Source organism: Kogia breviceps, chromosome 16 (genome assembly GCF_026419965.1).
Source record: "Kogia breviceps isolate mKogBre1 chromosome 16, mKogBre1 haplotype 1, whole genome shotgun sequence".
NCBI lineage: Eukaryota > Metazoa > Chordata > Mammalia > Artiodactyla > Physeteridae > Kogia > Kogia breviceps.
Window position 1 is genome coordinate 12,786,004 of NC_081325.1, and position 18,149 is coordinate 12,804,152.

The 18,149-nt window shown below is 36.1% G+C and overlaps 1 protein-coding gene across 8 annotated transcripts in view; it reads left to right on the forward strand.

Moving 5' to 3' along the window:
- The window catches only part of NBEA (neurobeachin), a 594,993-nt gene that overhangs the window by 546,526 nt on the left and 30,318 nt on the right, over positions 1–18,149 (forward strand). For all 8 annotated transcript variants that reach the window (XM_059042292.2, XM_067016556.1, XM_067016558.1 and 5 more), the window contains one exon: positions 6,887–7,054. In XM_059042292.2, coding sequence (XP_058898275.1) covers positions 6,887–7,054 — 168 coding nt within the window. The remainder of the gene's footprint in view (positions 1–6,886; positions 7,055–18,149) is intronic.

Here is an 18,149-nt window from a genome sequence, read left to right on the forward strand (position 1 = left end):
TTGTGACCAACACATCTTTCCCATTGCTTAAATAATCAGCTAATAAATATTTATTAAATACTTATCATTTAATGCTGAGTTAGGAACTATAGGAAATGTAAAAGAAGCATTAGGTATAGTCCCTAAGTTCCAAATGCTTGGATTCTAATTGAGAATATAGTATGGCATGTTTGAAACAATTAAGTGTTAATTGGTAATAACCCCACTTCCTTTGTCTAGCACTTTACAATTTATATGCAAATTTATTTTCACAAGTAAATTTGTATACATTATTTACTACATTAAACAGGAGGGTACTGATGGTTAAGTATCATAGAAATTCATAGAAGATTTCATAGACTGTGAGCTGGAGAACTCAGGAAACAGACACTGGACTTGAGTGAGGATGGCTGGGACATGAAGAAGAAGCAGGAGGATGAAATGCTTTCATCTTAAGGTGAAAAGAGCAACAAAGGTTCAGAGGTCATACCAGCTACTAATGTGCCGGGGCTGTAAACTGTGCTGCTGGAGCCGAGAATTTGTATCTAGGAAGCCTAAAGAAATCATGGGGGAGGGTCGGATCAAGGTTTGAAAGTCCTTAGGGGTCAGGTAAAGTTTACACTGAATGTGTTATGCTAGGAGGAACCTTGGAAGATTTGAAATCGAGGATGACAGAAAGAGCATGATGGTTTCAAAAGTCTGTTCCACCAGCAGGGTGCAAGCCCCAGAGTAGAGGAAGAGGTCCAAGTCTACTGCAGTAGCCCACGTGGAGAACAATGAGAGCTAAGACTAGGATGGTGCTAGTGGGAATGGAAAATAATCCACTATATTATACACCCAGGAAGCAATCAAGTAAGAGAATAATTTAAGCCCCCCAAAATAAACATTTATAACAACTGTGTTACCTTTATTTAAAATAATTAAATCTTTCACTGGGTAACAGCTATAATTTCAATTTAATTGTGACGAGAAGCCAGTATAGACACTACAGAAGAAGTAGCAATGTGATTTTCTAATTGTCCACAGGAATATGTGCAACTCTATTGGGAGAATTTTTTCAATATCAGAAGCAGATTTTTGAGGCAACAAGAGAAAGGGCTTGGAAATGTTCTTGGTCTGGTCTAGAAGGAGAGAGAGAAATTCAGTATTCTAAAATAAAAGGATTCTGGAGAAAACGAAGTTCTCTGGTCACAGTGAATTCCACTAGCCTAGTTTCTCCTTTTTCATAAGTTTCTGACCTGCTTTGTCCTAAACCCGTTAGAGAAAGAATTCTCTACATTCTAATACCCATGGGACAATACTGAAATTAGATACTAGGTAACTATTATTCAACTAAGAGATATCCTCTCTGGTTTAAATCTCACTCTTTATTTCCTTCCTCCCAGATCCCCAGGGTAGAATTATGGATTGGGAATTGGTTTATCTAGGCTTAAAGCAATTGCTTCTGCTTTTAGGTATGCAAGGAGAGGGTAAAGCAAGCTATTAAGACCATTATAACCCTAATAGCTTAGTAATCAAGTATTTCTTTCTATTTTTCAATTGTGAGTGTTTGCAATAAAATCTTGTTTCAAAGTCCAAAATAGGTTTGTGCATGAAAACATAGTTCTAAAAAGAACAAATAAGCAGATAGCATGCATTTACTAATAGATTAATACTGTTTAGAATACAGTTAAGTCTCAGTGTCAGGTTTCAGCTTTAGATAGGTGTTTATGCTTTAATTATGTGAAATCTAAAATTCAATTCTTAGATATGCATTTGATTTAGAACCAGATTTAGCTTTTAAATGTTATAACTGGATTTTCTTTGTTTTCTGCAGTGACTAGCAAGACAGTCTCTGTAAGACTATCTGCTTAATCTACTACCTTATTGTTCCTTTGTCATTTAATTTTATAACCCCCCCAAAAAAAAACCTGAGGCAAAATTATTTTTTGATTGTTTGTTTGTTTGTTGATTCACTCTGCTACCTAACATATAGAATAGAATAGGGTAACTGTAGACATAGACATTTTTAAATTTAATTAAAGATTATTTTAGATAGCCATGAACTAATAAGTTTTAAAACTGAGATAAAGTGGATAAATATCTAGAAAAATATAAAACATAAAAATTGACACCAGAAGACTTATAAGCCTTAAAGAAATTTAAGTAGTAAGTCTTCCCAGCCCCCAAAATATCCAAGGCCATATTATTTTACAGGTGAATTCTACCAAATTTTCAAGAGATAATGAATTCATTTCTTATGCAAATTATTCCAGAAAACATAATAACCATCCAGCTCATTTTATTTTATTTTTATTTTTATTTATTTTTTTAACATCTTTATTTGAGTATAACTGTTTTACAATAGTGTGTTAGTTTCTCCTTTACAACAAAGTGAATCAGTTATACATATACATATGTTCCCATAACTCTTCCCTCTTGTGTCACCCTCCCTCCCACACTCCCTATCCCACCCCTCTAGGTGGTCACAAAGCACAGAGGTGAACTCCCTGTGCTATGCTGCAGCTTCCCACTAGCTATCTAAATTACCTTTGGTAGTGTGTATATGTCCCTGCCACTCTCTCACATCGTCACAGCTTACCCTTCCCCCTCCCCATATCCTCAAGTCCATGCTCTACAGCTCATTTTATGAGGCTACTGTGATCTTGATTCCAGAGTAGAGGGAAGTAAAGGGAAAAAGAAATAAAGCCATTTCAAGTATGGATATAAATACAAAAACTGTAAATAAAATGCTATCTAACAACCCAACCATTTGTTAAATACATGGTGTGTGTGTGTGTGTGTGTGTGTGTGTGTGTGTGTGTGTGTGTGTGTGTGTGTCTTGACCCTTTTAAGATCAGGAAAAAGACAGTGATGTTCCATGTCACCACTGTTGTTTAATATAGTTCTCAAGGTTGAGAACAATTATATAAGAAAAATAAAGTTAACTAGTAAGAGTTGCCAGGAGCACAATCAACTTATAAAAATAGCATTTTTCTACATCATTAATAATGGAGTTTAAAATATAATTTTTAAAATATTATAGTTGCATTAAAACTTATGAACTAGGCTTCCCTGGTGGTGCAGTGGTTGAGAGTCCGCCTGCAGATGCAGGGGACACGGGTTCGTGCCCCGGTCCGGGAGGATCCCACATGCCGCGGACCGGCTGGGCCCGTGAGCCATGGCCGCTGAGCCTGCGCGTCCGGAGCCTATGCTCCGCAACCGGAGAGGCCCCAACAGTGAGAGGCCCGCGTACAGAAAAAAACAAACAAACAAACAAACAACAAAAAAAAACTTATGAACTGCCTGGGAATTAACTTAACCAAGAATACCCATGTCCTTTACAGGGAAAATATTAATTTTTAAATCTCATATGGTACATAGAAAATGATCTGTATAAATAAAGAGACATTCTGAGACCTTAGATGGGAAAACCTAATATCAATTTTCCCAAATTAATCTATAAATTTATTGGAATACCAATCAAAATTATTTGGATGTATCTATACACTTATTATAAAAGTTATAGGGAAGAATAAAGGTCCACAAATAGCTGAGTTGACTCTCAAAGGAATGAATCTACCAGATATTAAGATATATAAGAAATAAAGATAACAATAGAAATAAAAGGTGCAAAGATATGGAGACACACACACATATCTAGACAGATGGATAAGAAGATAGGTAGGGAGGGAGGGAGATAGAGAAAGAAAGCAGAAAGAAGGGAGGAAGGGAAAGAGGGGAGGAAGGAAGGAAGGAACGAATGAATGAATGAAAGAAGGGATGAAGGATTGTATTGCTTTTTCTAGGTAGGTTATTATATTATCTGTAAACAATAGCAGTTTTATATCTTTGTTTCAAACATATATTCACACACTAAAGATGACAGCACACATCACTCAGGAAAGGTGTGTTTGTTTAATAGATGGTATTAGAAAAACTGACTTACTATATTAACAAAAATTATACTGGATCTCTATCTAATACCACATATGAGTGAAAGTGGATTCTAAATAAAGACCAGTATATGAAAAGTAAAACCATAAATATAAAGCTGACACATCAAAATACAGAAAGTTATCTTTGTTATTTTAAACCAGAATCCCCAAAATCATAAACATAACAAAAAATTTTTTTATTATCTCAAAATTAAGAATTTCTCTTCAACCAAGAGTGACATGGATCAATTTAACAGACATGTGACATTTGGGAGAGTGCATTTGCTTGCAGTGTTTAAAACCAACAAACAACTATCTAAAATATATAAAGAACTTCTGCAAAGTAACAACGTAAAAGTCAGGAACCCCCAGAAAAGAATGGACAAAGAACATGAAGTATACTGAAGAGGAAACCCACATGGCCAACAAGCATATTAAAAAGCTGTCGAATTCCTCAGTAATCAGAGGAAAACATATTAGAACAACAATGGGATATTGTTTTGTATCTGTTACACAGGCTAATATTAAACGCCGGGATAATACCAGTTGTCAATGGAGATGTGGCCATGTAGAAACTTTCAGGCACCGCTGGAGGGAGGGGAGACAGGGGCAACCAATCTGCACTGATGGCTCAGACTCAGTTTATGCACATCTAGTGCAGGGACATAGCAGTCCTAGTCCAGGTTATATGCCCCAAAGAAATTCTCACAAAGAGCCAAACAGGGATGCAAAAGTGGACATTCATCTCCGCATGGTGTCATGGCGAGTTAGAGGCAGCCTAGTGCTCCTTCCTGCGGGAGTTCTGAGCAGCCACTGGAAGCAGTAGACTCCCTATACACAGGTAGATCCTAAAAAGCAAGGCTAAGTGAAGAAAATAAGAAACAAAATGAAATCTGTAACCCTATGCCATTTTTATAAATCAAAAATACATACACACAGAAATACATTACATGAGTAGCGTTTTATAAAAACACATGTAAACAAAAAGAGAAACATTAAACAAATTATACGCATTGCCCATGGCAGAGGAAAATGAAAGCTAGTGGTTGGAGATAATAAATAAATGTTTTAAAACTCAAATTAGTGAAAGATGATCATTCCTTCCAACCCTCATCTTTGCATTAGGCATTTAGTTCAGTAACTGTTTCATTCGAATGGAGTAAATTTCATTGACCCTTTCTTTCCAAATATGTCTAGTGGTATCTATAAGATTGATTTGAAATGGCTGCTGCTGAGCTGATTATGTGATTATGTTGGTAAGATCTTCCTTTAAATAATATTTCTGATTTCACTACTATTTTGAATTCCGGTGAACAGACTTGGGCAATAGCGACTGTAATGAACTGCCATTTATTCATTGTTTTCATCCTTTCATTTATTGTACCATGCACTGAAAACATTACCGAATAATTACCAACTTCTCATTTATACAAATTGACCAAACCAATATGATAGATTTAATCAGTATAGAATTTTAACCCACATCTCTTTTGTATTTTAGTCCCTTTTCCTGTGTTCTAGTCCAAACTATTATGTCAAGACCAATGAGATACAGAGTATAGAAATTCTGTTTAGTTTTAGCATGAAAACTATCCTTTTATAAAATCTAATTGTTTATATTTCTGAATGAGAAACATCCACAATAACTGGTGTAAATACAATACCAAAAATTTTGAAAGGAATAGATAAAAAGGGAGTTTGAGGGGAATAAGTTACTAGTTAAATGTCATCGGGAAAAGTTGTAAGTTATCATTCAGATATTTTGTAGATTAAGAAAATGAAATATTGATATAATTATCAGAGGGTTAATTTAAGAAACCATTTATTGATTAAGTGAATCCAAGCTGCTTTTAGCACCTTAGAAATCAGGGTCATGCAGCCAAAGAGTGACTTCATTCACATATTTAGTTACAGCTGTAATTTCAAAAATTGTTTTCTACAGCTTTGCATAGTTGAAATTTAAGAAGCTAGCTCTACAGCTTTTTCCTCGTGCTGCTGAAATCAGTGTGTCCTGAAAATCACTGAGAGCTTGATGATGAATGAGTGCGGGGGGGAGAGGCACAGTGGGCTACGCTGCGGCCGTCACTGCTCGCACCGCAGGTGTGACCAGAACTCCTTGCCTACCTGCCAGGGCCCCTCTAGGCAGTTTACGATGGCTTCTTAGGAACTGAAAAGGTCTCTTTTTTTCTGACTCTTTATGGAGATTTCGTATGGTCACTGACTCTCAGTAATTTCCATTCACTTCCCACTGGCTAGCAAACATCTAAAATTACCGGGCTTCCCTGGTGGCGCAGTGGCTGAGAATCCGCCTGCCGATGCAGGGGACACGGGTTCGTGCCCCGGTCCGGGAAGACGCCACGTGCCGCGGAGCGTCTGGGCCCGTGAGCCGTGGCTGCTGGGCCTGCGCGTCCAGAGCCTGTGCTTCGCAACGGGAGAGGCCACAACAGTGAGAGGCCCGCATATCACAAAAAAATAAATAAATAAAAATAAAATAAAATAAAATCACCGACTGGTTCCTAAACAGTGTAATAGCGGAGTTCATTCATAGCAGAAGGAAGGCATTCCCTTTTAGTCGTGTTAGAGATAAATTTGAAGACTCCAGGCAGGAAAATAAGTATGTATAAAAGTTTCTAATAAAATCGTTTTGCTTCAAACTAATATTTAAAAATTAGAAATGAAATTGTTGTAAATGGCATTAAAACAGGCATTTCAAATTACTTTTAAACATGAATGTGTCTTTTTAAGAAATCTAATTCACATCACATATACAGTTAAGCCAAGAGAACATTAAGTATTTTAGAAAGAAAATTTTCTTTTAGGTCTGTGTTTTATTAGAGGTTGTATTTCGTCACTCCTAAGAATAGGTCTTAATACAGACAGATAAAATACAGGAATGCAAAGAATGTGTTCTACTCATTTATATAGAATATTTCCAAGTAAGGAAAAGGGAAATTTGCATGGTGTCTTATTTCTGTCTTGACTGCTTTCAGGCCCTGGAAAGTGAATTTGTTTCTTGCCAACTCCATCAGTGGATTGACCTTATATTTGGCTACAAGCAGCGAGGACCAGAAGCAGTCCGGGCTCTAAATGTTTTTCACTACTTAACCTATGAAGGCTCTGTGAACCTGGACAGTATCACTGACCCTGTGCTGAGGGAGGTAGGTAATAAGTTGAATATTGTTACGAAAATTTCTGTCATCGCTTCAGCACAAATGTGGCTTTGCATCTCTTTCTGTATACATGTCCTTTCAATATAAAGTTTTAGAAAACATAGATTTCAGATTCTTGACAAATGTGGAAAAGTGAGTGTTATATGTCAAAAACAAGTAATGAGACAACCATATAGTTCCCTTTTGAAATGCAAATGTGTACAATGCACTTCAATATTCCTATTTTGTTTGTTTTACTTCAGCATCTACATTAGAATGCTTAATGCCTTATGGGTGTTATTAATTAATGAAACCTAGTTGAGTATTTAAATATGAATAGTTCACATTAAAATAATCTGCCAGTATCTATTTTTCAATAAAAGCAGAATTACAGCCTTCTAGACAGAATACTTAAATAATGCATCAATAAAAAATAGATAAGGTTACAGTATTTTATTCCTATATGTTCTCAAAAATGCATCAGTAAAATAGATGAGGTTATAGTATTTTATCCCTGTATGTTCTCAAAAATGCATCAATAAAATAGATGAGGTTATAGTGTCTTATTCCTGTGTGTTCTCACCCTGGAATTTTATAGCTAACATTTGGGAATTATATACTATAGTATGTGTATAATTATTTTTTATGAAAATATTCATAAAATATATTATTTAAATCATTTCCACGTTGCACAAAATTATTTCAGATAGGTGAAAAGAGTGAAGATGCAACAGCTGCTAGATGAGTCTTGCTTCAAGGAAGCTGTATCCCAGTCTTCCTTTCTACCAGATATCTGCCATCTGCTTTATGCAAAACAAGCAATCACTTCTCCATTTCCAGTCAGTGGAATGCTTTTTTATTTTTTTAGTTTTAATTTTAGAGGTAGAAAACTCATAGATTTGGGAAATAAAGCTCTAAAAGAAAAATTTGCATCCATAAAGTTATTTCCTGTAGACGTCTATAAAAACAAAATGACTCCATTTGTATGGCTTGAAGGAGAGAAGAGGAAAGGGAAGAGAAGAGCCTCATGATCATTGATCATTGGACCCTTAGGGCTAAATATTTGGAGAACACATTGCAAGCATATTATTAGGTGCAGTGTTATACCATGTTGTGTGCACAAGGAAATGGGATTATTGCCTGAAGCTGGAAGAAAGAGATAGGGACAGAGAATGAATGAATGAGAGAGGAGCCAGATATTATAAAATTAGTTGGTGAAATAAGGGATTTTCTCTACAAAATAAGGTGATTAGTTTGTACACAACTGGGGATTCTAATTCTGAGCTTAATTATTCTCTTAACAATACACCTTTGTTTAACACATGGCCCAGTTTTATAAACATCTTACCAACTGTATTCTCCTTTCAGAACCAATACCTTTAGAATCAGATAAAAAAGAAAATAATTGGAATAGCTTATCCTTTTGTTCCAAGACCAACGCCAAACGGTTTTTTGACTTTTAAATATCATAGACATTTTTGCTCCTGAATATTTTAGCATACATTTTCATCCATTATAACATGCTGTCCTTATAAAGAAAGTTACAAGTTAATCCTCTTGGGCAAAATAAAAATATTTTAAGCATATTGTACATAATGAAAGTGCAAGGCAGCATTAAAGTGGACTGAAAATAGCAGATCTTTCATATTTAAATGACAGTAAGTAAAGAGATAAATGAGAGAATAGAAAGAAAATGGAATTAGGATTGAGACTTTCTTTACACGGATGTAGTGTTTATTACTCGAATCTTATAAAAATACCTGCTTCTACAAAATAGCACACCATTGCTTTGGACAGTAATACAAACTATGTATAATTGCAAACTCTAGAAATTCCTAATGAAACATTACATGAAAAGGCATAATTTAAAAATATTCTGTTGGAGCGGTTCAACCACAATGTTTGTCATTATACAGGCAATCTGAACAATAATACACTACTGCTCCTGATTACCTCACAGTGATGCAGACTGGGAGTGCCTTACTCCAGGACTCTCCTTCCAGCATTCCCAGTCTGAGGGCATAATGGCTGAATACTGAGGTTCCATTAGAGAAACTCCCAGAGTCATTCTGTGGCATGTATGTCCTCCCTCCGCAAGCCCCTCACCCATCTCTCTCACCCAAAAACTCTTCTGTCAGTTCTCAGAATACCAGGTGAGGGAGCACATACCTGCAACGCTGTTACCTTCCTTCCGCCAGGCAGCCTAGGCTCCTGAGGCACTCACACTGACCCAGTGGCCCTGTGTCAACCCAAGATTGCTTAGGAAGATACTTAAGCGGTCCTTAGGACCACTAGGTAACCACATAGTACACTGTAGACATAACAGATTAAAATGACCTTCCAAGGAATATGAGTTGACTGTCCCTCTCCCCACTCCCCACCCTTACCTTCTCTACCCCACGACTAACATATTTCCACACAAAAAAGTTCTGCATTATCATGTAAGAACCTGCAAAAGGTGAGAACCCACTTAAATCCTGTGAGCTTTCTAATGTGGCCAAGTCATTTAATGTCCCTTTTCCTCCATTGCTTTCTCTGTAAAGGAGGAATAGTACAGAACATACGTTTGCCAGCACAGAAGCATCTAGCATCTGTTGTCACAAGAAGGAGCCCTGTGGATAAGTGGAATGAAGTATAGCGTAGTCATTATTTGCTGGTCATTTATTCCCCTCTGCATTTACACCACCCCTGTGAAGAAGTGCTGTGCAAGGCACACCGCCTTCCATCAGAACATCAGCGTTGAGCTCCCAGAGGTCTGCTCTGCGGTGCTGTGACTTGAGAGAGATGCTGTCCACCTAAATGGTCAGAGAGAGGCTCTTGGAAAAAATAGTGTTCAAAATGTTAAGCCTTTTATTGAGCTCAGAGCATTCCTTTTATTTGATAATGTTTATCTTAGTATTTTTTAAATGTGAAGATCACTATATTTCACAAAGATAAAAAAGGAAGGCTACAGTTATGCTAAACTCCAACTAGCCTAAGGAAGATGATTTTTTAATACCTTAATCAAACATTGATTTAAAGGAGAAACATTTAATATACAAAAATCTACATATGTCCATTTTGTAAAAAAAAAAATATATATATATATATCCCATAATCTGCCTAGAATTTTGAGCTTTGAAGTTAGTGCTAAAATTTGAGAAATGGCTTGAGGTTATTGATTCATTCTTCCTTGACAGGTGAAATCATGAAGCAGCACTAACCACAGCAATTATGGCATTAAAATGTCAAGAAATTAGAGGTCAGAATAACAGATAATTTTCTTCTCTATGTCAGACTTAAAATTGACATTCTTTGACAGTTTAGGATCTCTGGCTGAGAAAAATATGACAGCTTAACTTATTTTATACTTGTACAGCAGTAATTGATAATAAACTTTATCATGACAGCCTCTGGGCAGAAACATGACAGAACCGTTCTGGTACAAAGCTCTTCGTAATATGTAAACACTAGATCTGTTGGATATTAGATATTATTTAAATTGTCTTAAGTCTTAGCTTTTATCGTAATCTTCTAGACACTTTTTTTCATAGATGAGCTCATCTGACTATTTGAGCAGTATTTTTTAAGCATGATACTGAATAACTTTCTTATCCATTTTTACATATTAATAAAAATTATGTGATTTGCTTTATATTTCTACTTACCAAATGATGGCCAAGAACTTCATCCTATGACCTGCTTGAGGAATAAGCTATTCTGGTTTGTAAGTGTCTGGTCCCATGGTTTTCTAACTCCTTGCTACTCAAATATGGTCCGTAGACCAACAGTATCAGCATCACCTGGGAACCTATTAGAACTTCAGACTCTACTCTCAGGCCTCCCTGACCTATTAAATCAGCGCATGCATTTAAGGAAATCCTTGGGTGACTTGTTTGAGACCATACAGTGTAAGAAGCACTGCTCTACTAAAGGTGTGTTAGAATGATCTGGAAAGCTTTTTCATTTTTTTTTTTCCTACAAAAGTAGAGAGAATGATACAATGAATCCTCTGAGTGTTCTTATCACCCAGTTTCAAAAATTTTAACTCGTATTTCACCTCTATCCTCATCACCACCCCACCTTTACTATTTTCAAATACACTTGCCATATCCATCTAGCCCCATCCACTCTCCATCCCCCCCTCTTCCATCTAGAATGTATCTCAGAATATCCAGGGAGAGGGTTCAAACAGATTTATTTTGAAAAAACTTCTCTAGGAATTTTAAAACAACAGAACACTTACTTAGCTTTAGAGATGATATTCTTCTTACTTCTAAAATAATTTGTTAAATGTAGGGGACTTTTAATGTGCATTTCCATTTTACTAATTTAAGCTGTAAGGTTTTCTTTCTAGTTCATTTATGCTTTTGAATTCGTTAAAACTTTCAACTCAGTAAAACTTCCAGTAATTATAGGGAAAATTTTAAGGTAGCTTTAAGAAATCTTTATCAGTCATTTTTTTGGATCAATTTGTTCTAATCACCTTCCAGAAAACATAAATTTTATCTATTTCTGAGAGTTCCAAAGGCATTAGGAGATTATGCCATAGTTAATAGTTGGTTAGTAGAGATTACAGATTAAATGCCCCAACAATTATTTACTGTACTCTTATGATGAGTTAAAAATATTTTATTCTGAAATTGTTTTTAAAAATTATCACTCTTACCGTCTTGGATATAATTAATCAGCCTGTCTGCCTCAGAGTATGATTCTGTGGTACCTAGCACTCAATAAAAGATGGTGGAAAGATGGAAATCAGATAATAGGCTATATCACAGCTCCAACATTATTATTTGAGTGACATAAATAAGTCACTTTAATGTACCTTTGTTTAACCATCTAAAATATGATAACAGAAATGATATCTAACTCATAGGACTGTATTTGAGGATCATATGAGAAAAGATATGTAAAAATACTTTGTAAACTATAAAGCACTACCATGGACATTGATTATTACTATCCCAAAACATAATTAAATGAAGTATCTTGGAAGAACTTCTGTTTTAATAATTTATTTCTCTGTATCGTCATATCTATAGTCGACACTGCCAAGTTGAGAAATGATTTAAATGACTTCTCTTTGACAGTGAAAGGTATACACATAAGCCTACCATAAAAGGCTGTTTTGCTGGCAAATTATTAGAACATATGGGCCATGCAACATTTATTTATTTATACATATATACTCTATGCTGGGAATATCAAAACATTAAATACATTTTAACGTTACCAGTAGTCATAAAAATGTGGTATTTTTATTTTTATTTTATTTTTGTGTGTGCGGTACGCGGGCCTCTCACCACTGCTGCCTCTCCCGTTGCGGAGCACAGGCTCCGGACGCGCAGGCTCAGCGGCCATGGCTCACGGGCCCAGCCGCTCCGTGGCATGTGGCATCTTCCCGGACCGGGGTACGAACCCGCGTCCCCTGCATCGGCAGGCAGATTCTCCACCACTGCGCCACCAGGGAAGCCCCAAAATGTGGTATTTTGAGTCTGATTTTCTGTTACTAATATTTCTTAGTCTTAGGCTATATTTTCTTCGTTTATCTCTTTCTTTGATCTGACAGGGATAACAAAGTAGTCCTTTGGATCTGCTATGGTGAAAACATGCCCATAGGAAGGAGAGTAGATCACTTCAGTTTTCACTTTATTTTCTTGCTGAAACATTCCTTGCTACTACAGAGAACTGACATGATAGGGCTGTCAGGAACCAACAAGACAGATGTGTCTTTAACCAAAACATCTGCAATGCTGACTTTCCTAGAAGATGAACTCATAAAATTCATAAGGAAAAAAATTAACCCACTTTTCATCTTGAGGATGTAAATGAAGGTATTTATAGTGACAACATCGGTGGCCTCTACAATCACTGCTTTTTCTTTCGGTGAATTTGTTATCCCTACTCTTTTCCTTCCCCCACTTCTGACTTCTTTCTTTGATTTGACAAGGGATAACAACACCCCCTCCTGCATCGCTTGAGTGGGTTGTAGCACAATATTGTCTATTTACCGGTGCCATGATGCCTAATTGTCTTCAGATGAGGGAAGTTCAGGGTTCTTCTCCTAGGCAATTATTCTGAGACGTGATGGCAACAAATGATCAACAAAAGGGCTGATAAAGATTTCTTAAACCATCTTAATTTCCCCCCCTATAATTACTAGAAATTTTGCTGAGCTAAAAATGTTAACAAATTCAAAAGCCAAATTATAATAGAAAGAAAAACCCTACATTTTAAATTATCAGAGTGAAAATACACATTAGGTATAATTTACATTTAAAGAGTCATTTTGGAAACAACAAAAATATTATGATCCCTAAAACTAGTAAGAATATAAGTTCAAATATATCTGTTAATGTGCTTCTCATCCACAGCAATAAGGCATGCATTGAGATGATTCAATGAATAAAGTTTCTATATAGAAATTAGTATCAAGGAAATTAATGACACATTTAATTTTGATAAGTGAATGAATATTTAATTTAGGTTTATCTTTTCTCCTAATTACTGCAATCCTTAGCTAGTCCATGGTCATCAATCATCCACAGAGAAGCATAAATAATGCAGTTAGTCAAAGAGGGATGTGTGTCATTTATGTGAGATATGCTTTTTCCCCTCATTGTGTTATTTTTATTGTGTGGTGCTGAGAATGCTAATTATTGATTTTCAGAAATTAACAGCAAATGCTTTTACAAGCATCTAAAGTCATATTTTACACAAGGAAGAAGGGTGAAAATTGCAGCCTGCTGTTTGTAATAGAAATAGCTGGAAGGGCTTTCCTTATCTTCTATTAACATAGATTTCAGTTATATTACACAGTTGTTACCTTAGCATAAATTAACAATTATTCAAAACATATTGCATGCTTAAGTTTGTTGAAGTGGATATTACTCAAGCTAAGTACATAAACATTTCAGTTAGATGTTTAGGACTCATTTTTAAGTGTTTTAAACATATTGATAATGAGCCTATTGAAAGCCATTTGATCTCAACATAGTATATCTAAATTACTGTTTCCGATTTATGTCAAAATCAAAGAAGAGCATTTTGTTCTGCCAGATACATCAATACTATTTTTAATTTGAATTTAGTTTAATAAAAGTGTATGATTTCATTTTGTAATGTTTATACCAGCACCTGGTGAACCTTTGTCTTGATATCTTCCCGCAAACCAAATAAATCTATTTCAGCTTTATTATTTTCTTTCCATAATCAGACACTCCAAGTGAACTTATTTCATGTAGTGAAGAAAGGTCACCACCACCTGTACTACTGCTTTTCTCCCTCCCTCCCCCTCCACCACCACCCTCTCCTCAACCTACTTCCCTCCTCCATTTCCTGAATCAGCCAGCATAGAGTTTGCTTTATATAAATTTTTTCATCGAGGGAGAATTTGGCAGGGATATTGTACTGTTTCCTCTCACATATCATTAAACATTTCTGGGCTGAGTCTTCTACTATGTACTATTGAATGATCAACCCAAAAGTGGGCAAAGAACCAAAAACCTGGAAACATCCTTAAGATATCATCTGCTAAAACCCTTGCTTCCAGGTAGGTCAGTCTCTAAGTCATCCAGAACAGGGTGTTTTAGTTTCTTTTTTCTTTTTTTGAGGATTAACAAGTATAGACTGTAAAAAGACTCCATGGCCTCCCCCAAGAAGTTTATGACAGCGTTTATCCCTCAGATAGTCTAAATCCTCAACGAAAATGTCTCTTGCTTGAATGTAATCACCTTTTGGTCAGCCCTACCTGGAAATGAAGGAAAAGCTAACCAGCATTTTTCTTATATATTGTACCTAATACCAATCCTAGTTGTATCAGTCAGGATCTCAGCACATCACCCTTTCAAAGGGATAATGAAGACCCCCAAAAAGATATCCAAATGGTCAAGAAGAACAGGGAAAGATTCTCAACATCACTAATCATTAGGGAAATGCAAATCAAAACCCCAGTGGGGCACCACCTCACACCCATTAGGTTGGATACTGTCAAACAAACAAACAGACAATAGCAAGTGTTGGCAAGGATGTGGAGAAATTGGAACCCTTGTACACTACTGTAAGAATGTAAAATGGTGCAGCCTCTCTGGAAAACAGTATGGAGGTTCCTCAAAAAACTAAAAAGAGACCTACCATACGATCTAGCAATTTCACTCCTGGTTATATATGCAGAAGAATTGAAAGCAAGATTCCAAAGAAATATTTGTACACCCATGTTCACAGCAGCATTATTAACGATAGCCAAAGGGTAGAAGCAACCCAAAGGTCCATCAGCAGATGAATGGATAAAAAAATATGGCATAAACAGATAGTGGAATATTATTTCACCTGAAAAAGGAAGGAAATTCTGTCACATGCTGTAACAGGGATGAACCTTGAGGATGTTATGCTAAGTGAAATAAGCCTGTCACAACAAGACAAATTACTATATGATTCCAGGTACCTAGAATAGTCAAAATCATAGAGACAGAAAGCAGAAGGGTGGTTCTGGGGGCTGGGGGAAGGTGAAATGAGCAGTTGTCTAATGGGTACAGAGTTTCAGTTCTTCAAGATAAAGAGAGTTCTAGAGATTGGCTGCACAACAATATGAATGTATTTCACACTACTGAACTGTACACTTAAAAATGGTTAAGATGAAAAAAAATGGTTAAGATGGTAAATTTTATGTTGTAAAATTTTATGTGATAATTATTACCAAAATTTTAACAGATTTTAAAGGCATAATGAAGAGTTTAATAATAGTCCTATTTACAAAAATATGGGGCAGGATAAAGTGCATGACCAAGGGAAGGCGAAGCCTCCAGGGGTTAACATCTGGGTACTGCACCTAGGCCTGAGGGTATAAGGGCAGGGGGCTATGGCCAGAGCCTGGCAGGAGAAGTAGCCCTAGGTGGGTGGTCGCCCATCAGGCTCTGTGGCGTTAGGTAGAGAAATGCAACCCAGCCACTACCAAACTATGACTTGGCAATGAGGGAACATACAATAAATACTTCACCTTCCTATCTTTTGTCTTGACTTCTCAGTGGCTAAACCCAGTGGGAAGCCAGAGAGCAAGGGAATGCCAGTGATGCAGTCCCTGGAGACCATCTCCCAGGGGCAAGGATGCTGATCCAGCTTACTTCTCTGTTCCCCTGAGTTAGTCACCACTCTAGGAGGAGCAGACTTATTTAAGGCATCCAGGGGAGGAAAACCACTACCTGCTACATTAAAATACATGTACTTTTTCTACCTGACTTGACTTATTTTTAAGTAGAAAAATTGAGTAAGCTTGCCACCACTGGCACTGACCTAATATTTTTTTTAAATGTTCTGGACAGAGCTTTTTCTATCTAGAGGATATGGTGCTTGTTTTTACACATTTCATTTGTTAAGTCAATTATGTAATATCCTTATAATTTATCATTCCAAGGAGGAAATAGGAATCAGCAGGAGGATGTCTCCTCTCTTTTTTTTTTTTAAATTTTATACCAAAAAAATAAAACCAAGCACTGAGGCAGATAAATGAGCAAATTAGCAACCCCCTTCCTCAAATATCATCTAACATAGTCTGATAGTTAAAGCAAATGTGGTTCTTTTTTCCTTGGGTCACCAAATATTTGTTTAAATATTCTCATAATTTTGCTAGTATAGGCTTAGCCTTAATGCAGTCGATTGTTAAAATAAAGGAAACATCTTGGTTCTTTCACTTTTTAGTTTCTATGAAAAACTAGAAGCAGTTGAATATAAAAATAGCATTTTAATTTTTTATATAGTTAAATGTTTATAAGGCAAGAAATAATGAAGTTCAGGTAGCATTTGCTTGATTTATTTTGCTCCTGTTTTTCCTGAATTAAAAAGTAATGCTTTATATGATCTCATTTTATTACAACAATAAACCAGAAGCAAAAGCTTCTCACTTAAAATACATTCTGCCATGAAGCAATCTTTCTTTTTATTATTTCAGACTTCTCAAGATTCCATATTTTTTCCAATTTGATATAGAATTGGTAGAATTGGAGGTAGAACAGAAGTGATAAAAATCACATGTATTTTTAACTGCATGTCAAAGTTGTATTTTCTGGTCAAACAAAAAAACAGAATATCCACTCTCAAGCATTAAAGTAAAATCATTCTAAGTAAGAGCTGTACACTGAGATACACACAGTACTAAGGAAATTTTTTGAAAATCTTTCTGTGTGTTCCCAAGCTTTTACTATTTTTTTCTTGAATTTTCTGAAACTTGTCGATAATTGACTGGTAACTTGGATATAGTCTGATATTTTGCATTGTGGATAGCATAGCCTATAGTACTTTATAAAATGCCGATTTTTTGGAAAACCATTTAAAAGATTGTACAGACCAAGAGAAATGGATGAAATAGGTCATTTGACAGCCTACCTTGTTAGCTTCCTTACACTGTCTCTCTCATGGCACTTAGACCTGATGGCATTTCATCTGAAAAGCAATACTAAATTACATTTGCAAAAAAAGACTAGAAGTTGTTAAGATTCTATGGGAGAAAAAGGTATCTGGGCTAAATTCACCTGCATCGAGGAAAAGAGGGCGTTAATCGAGTTTTTAACTAGTGCATACCAGGGAAGGTGAAAATAGATAACTAGTCTACACAAAGGGAAGGAGAAAGCACATTTGTTCACCTAATTTCTGTCTTTTAGAATATTTTGAATTTATCATTAATTTGAACATAGTTCTAAACTATGACTTAGCTGTCACCACATTTACTTTTACCTTGGCTGTGAAGTCTTTTGTATTAATAGACATACATATAACACACATACACCACAGCATGTTCACTTCCTTTTCTGAGAATTTAATCCCAAACTTGTATCTTTGTTCATAGACGAGGTAGAACTTTCTTGGGATGGAAGGTAAGAAGGGGGAATTTAAAAAGCAATTAAGCAAGAGGTGCAGCAGGTCAAAGGAATAAGGCGTATGTCACAGCCATTGCGAACACATATGGCCCGTTTGTGCAAATTTAAAAAGCCACCCTCTTTAGAAGGATAATTACAAAAGGTGCTCCTTCCTCTGGCAATTAGAGTTGATTCTATCACTCATTTGTCCCCCAACTGGGCACCTTTGTACGTGGCATCAATGACACAGCCATACACAGTGCCGCTGACCTGTG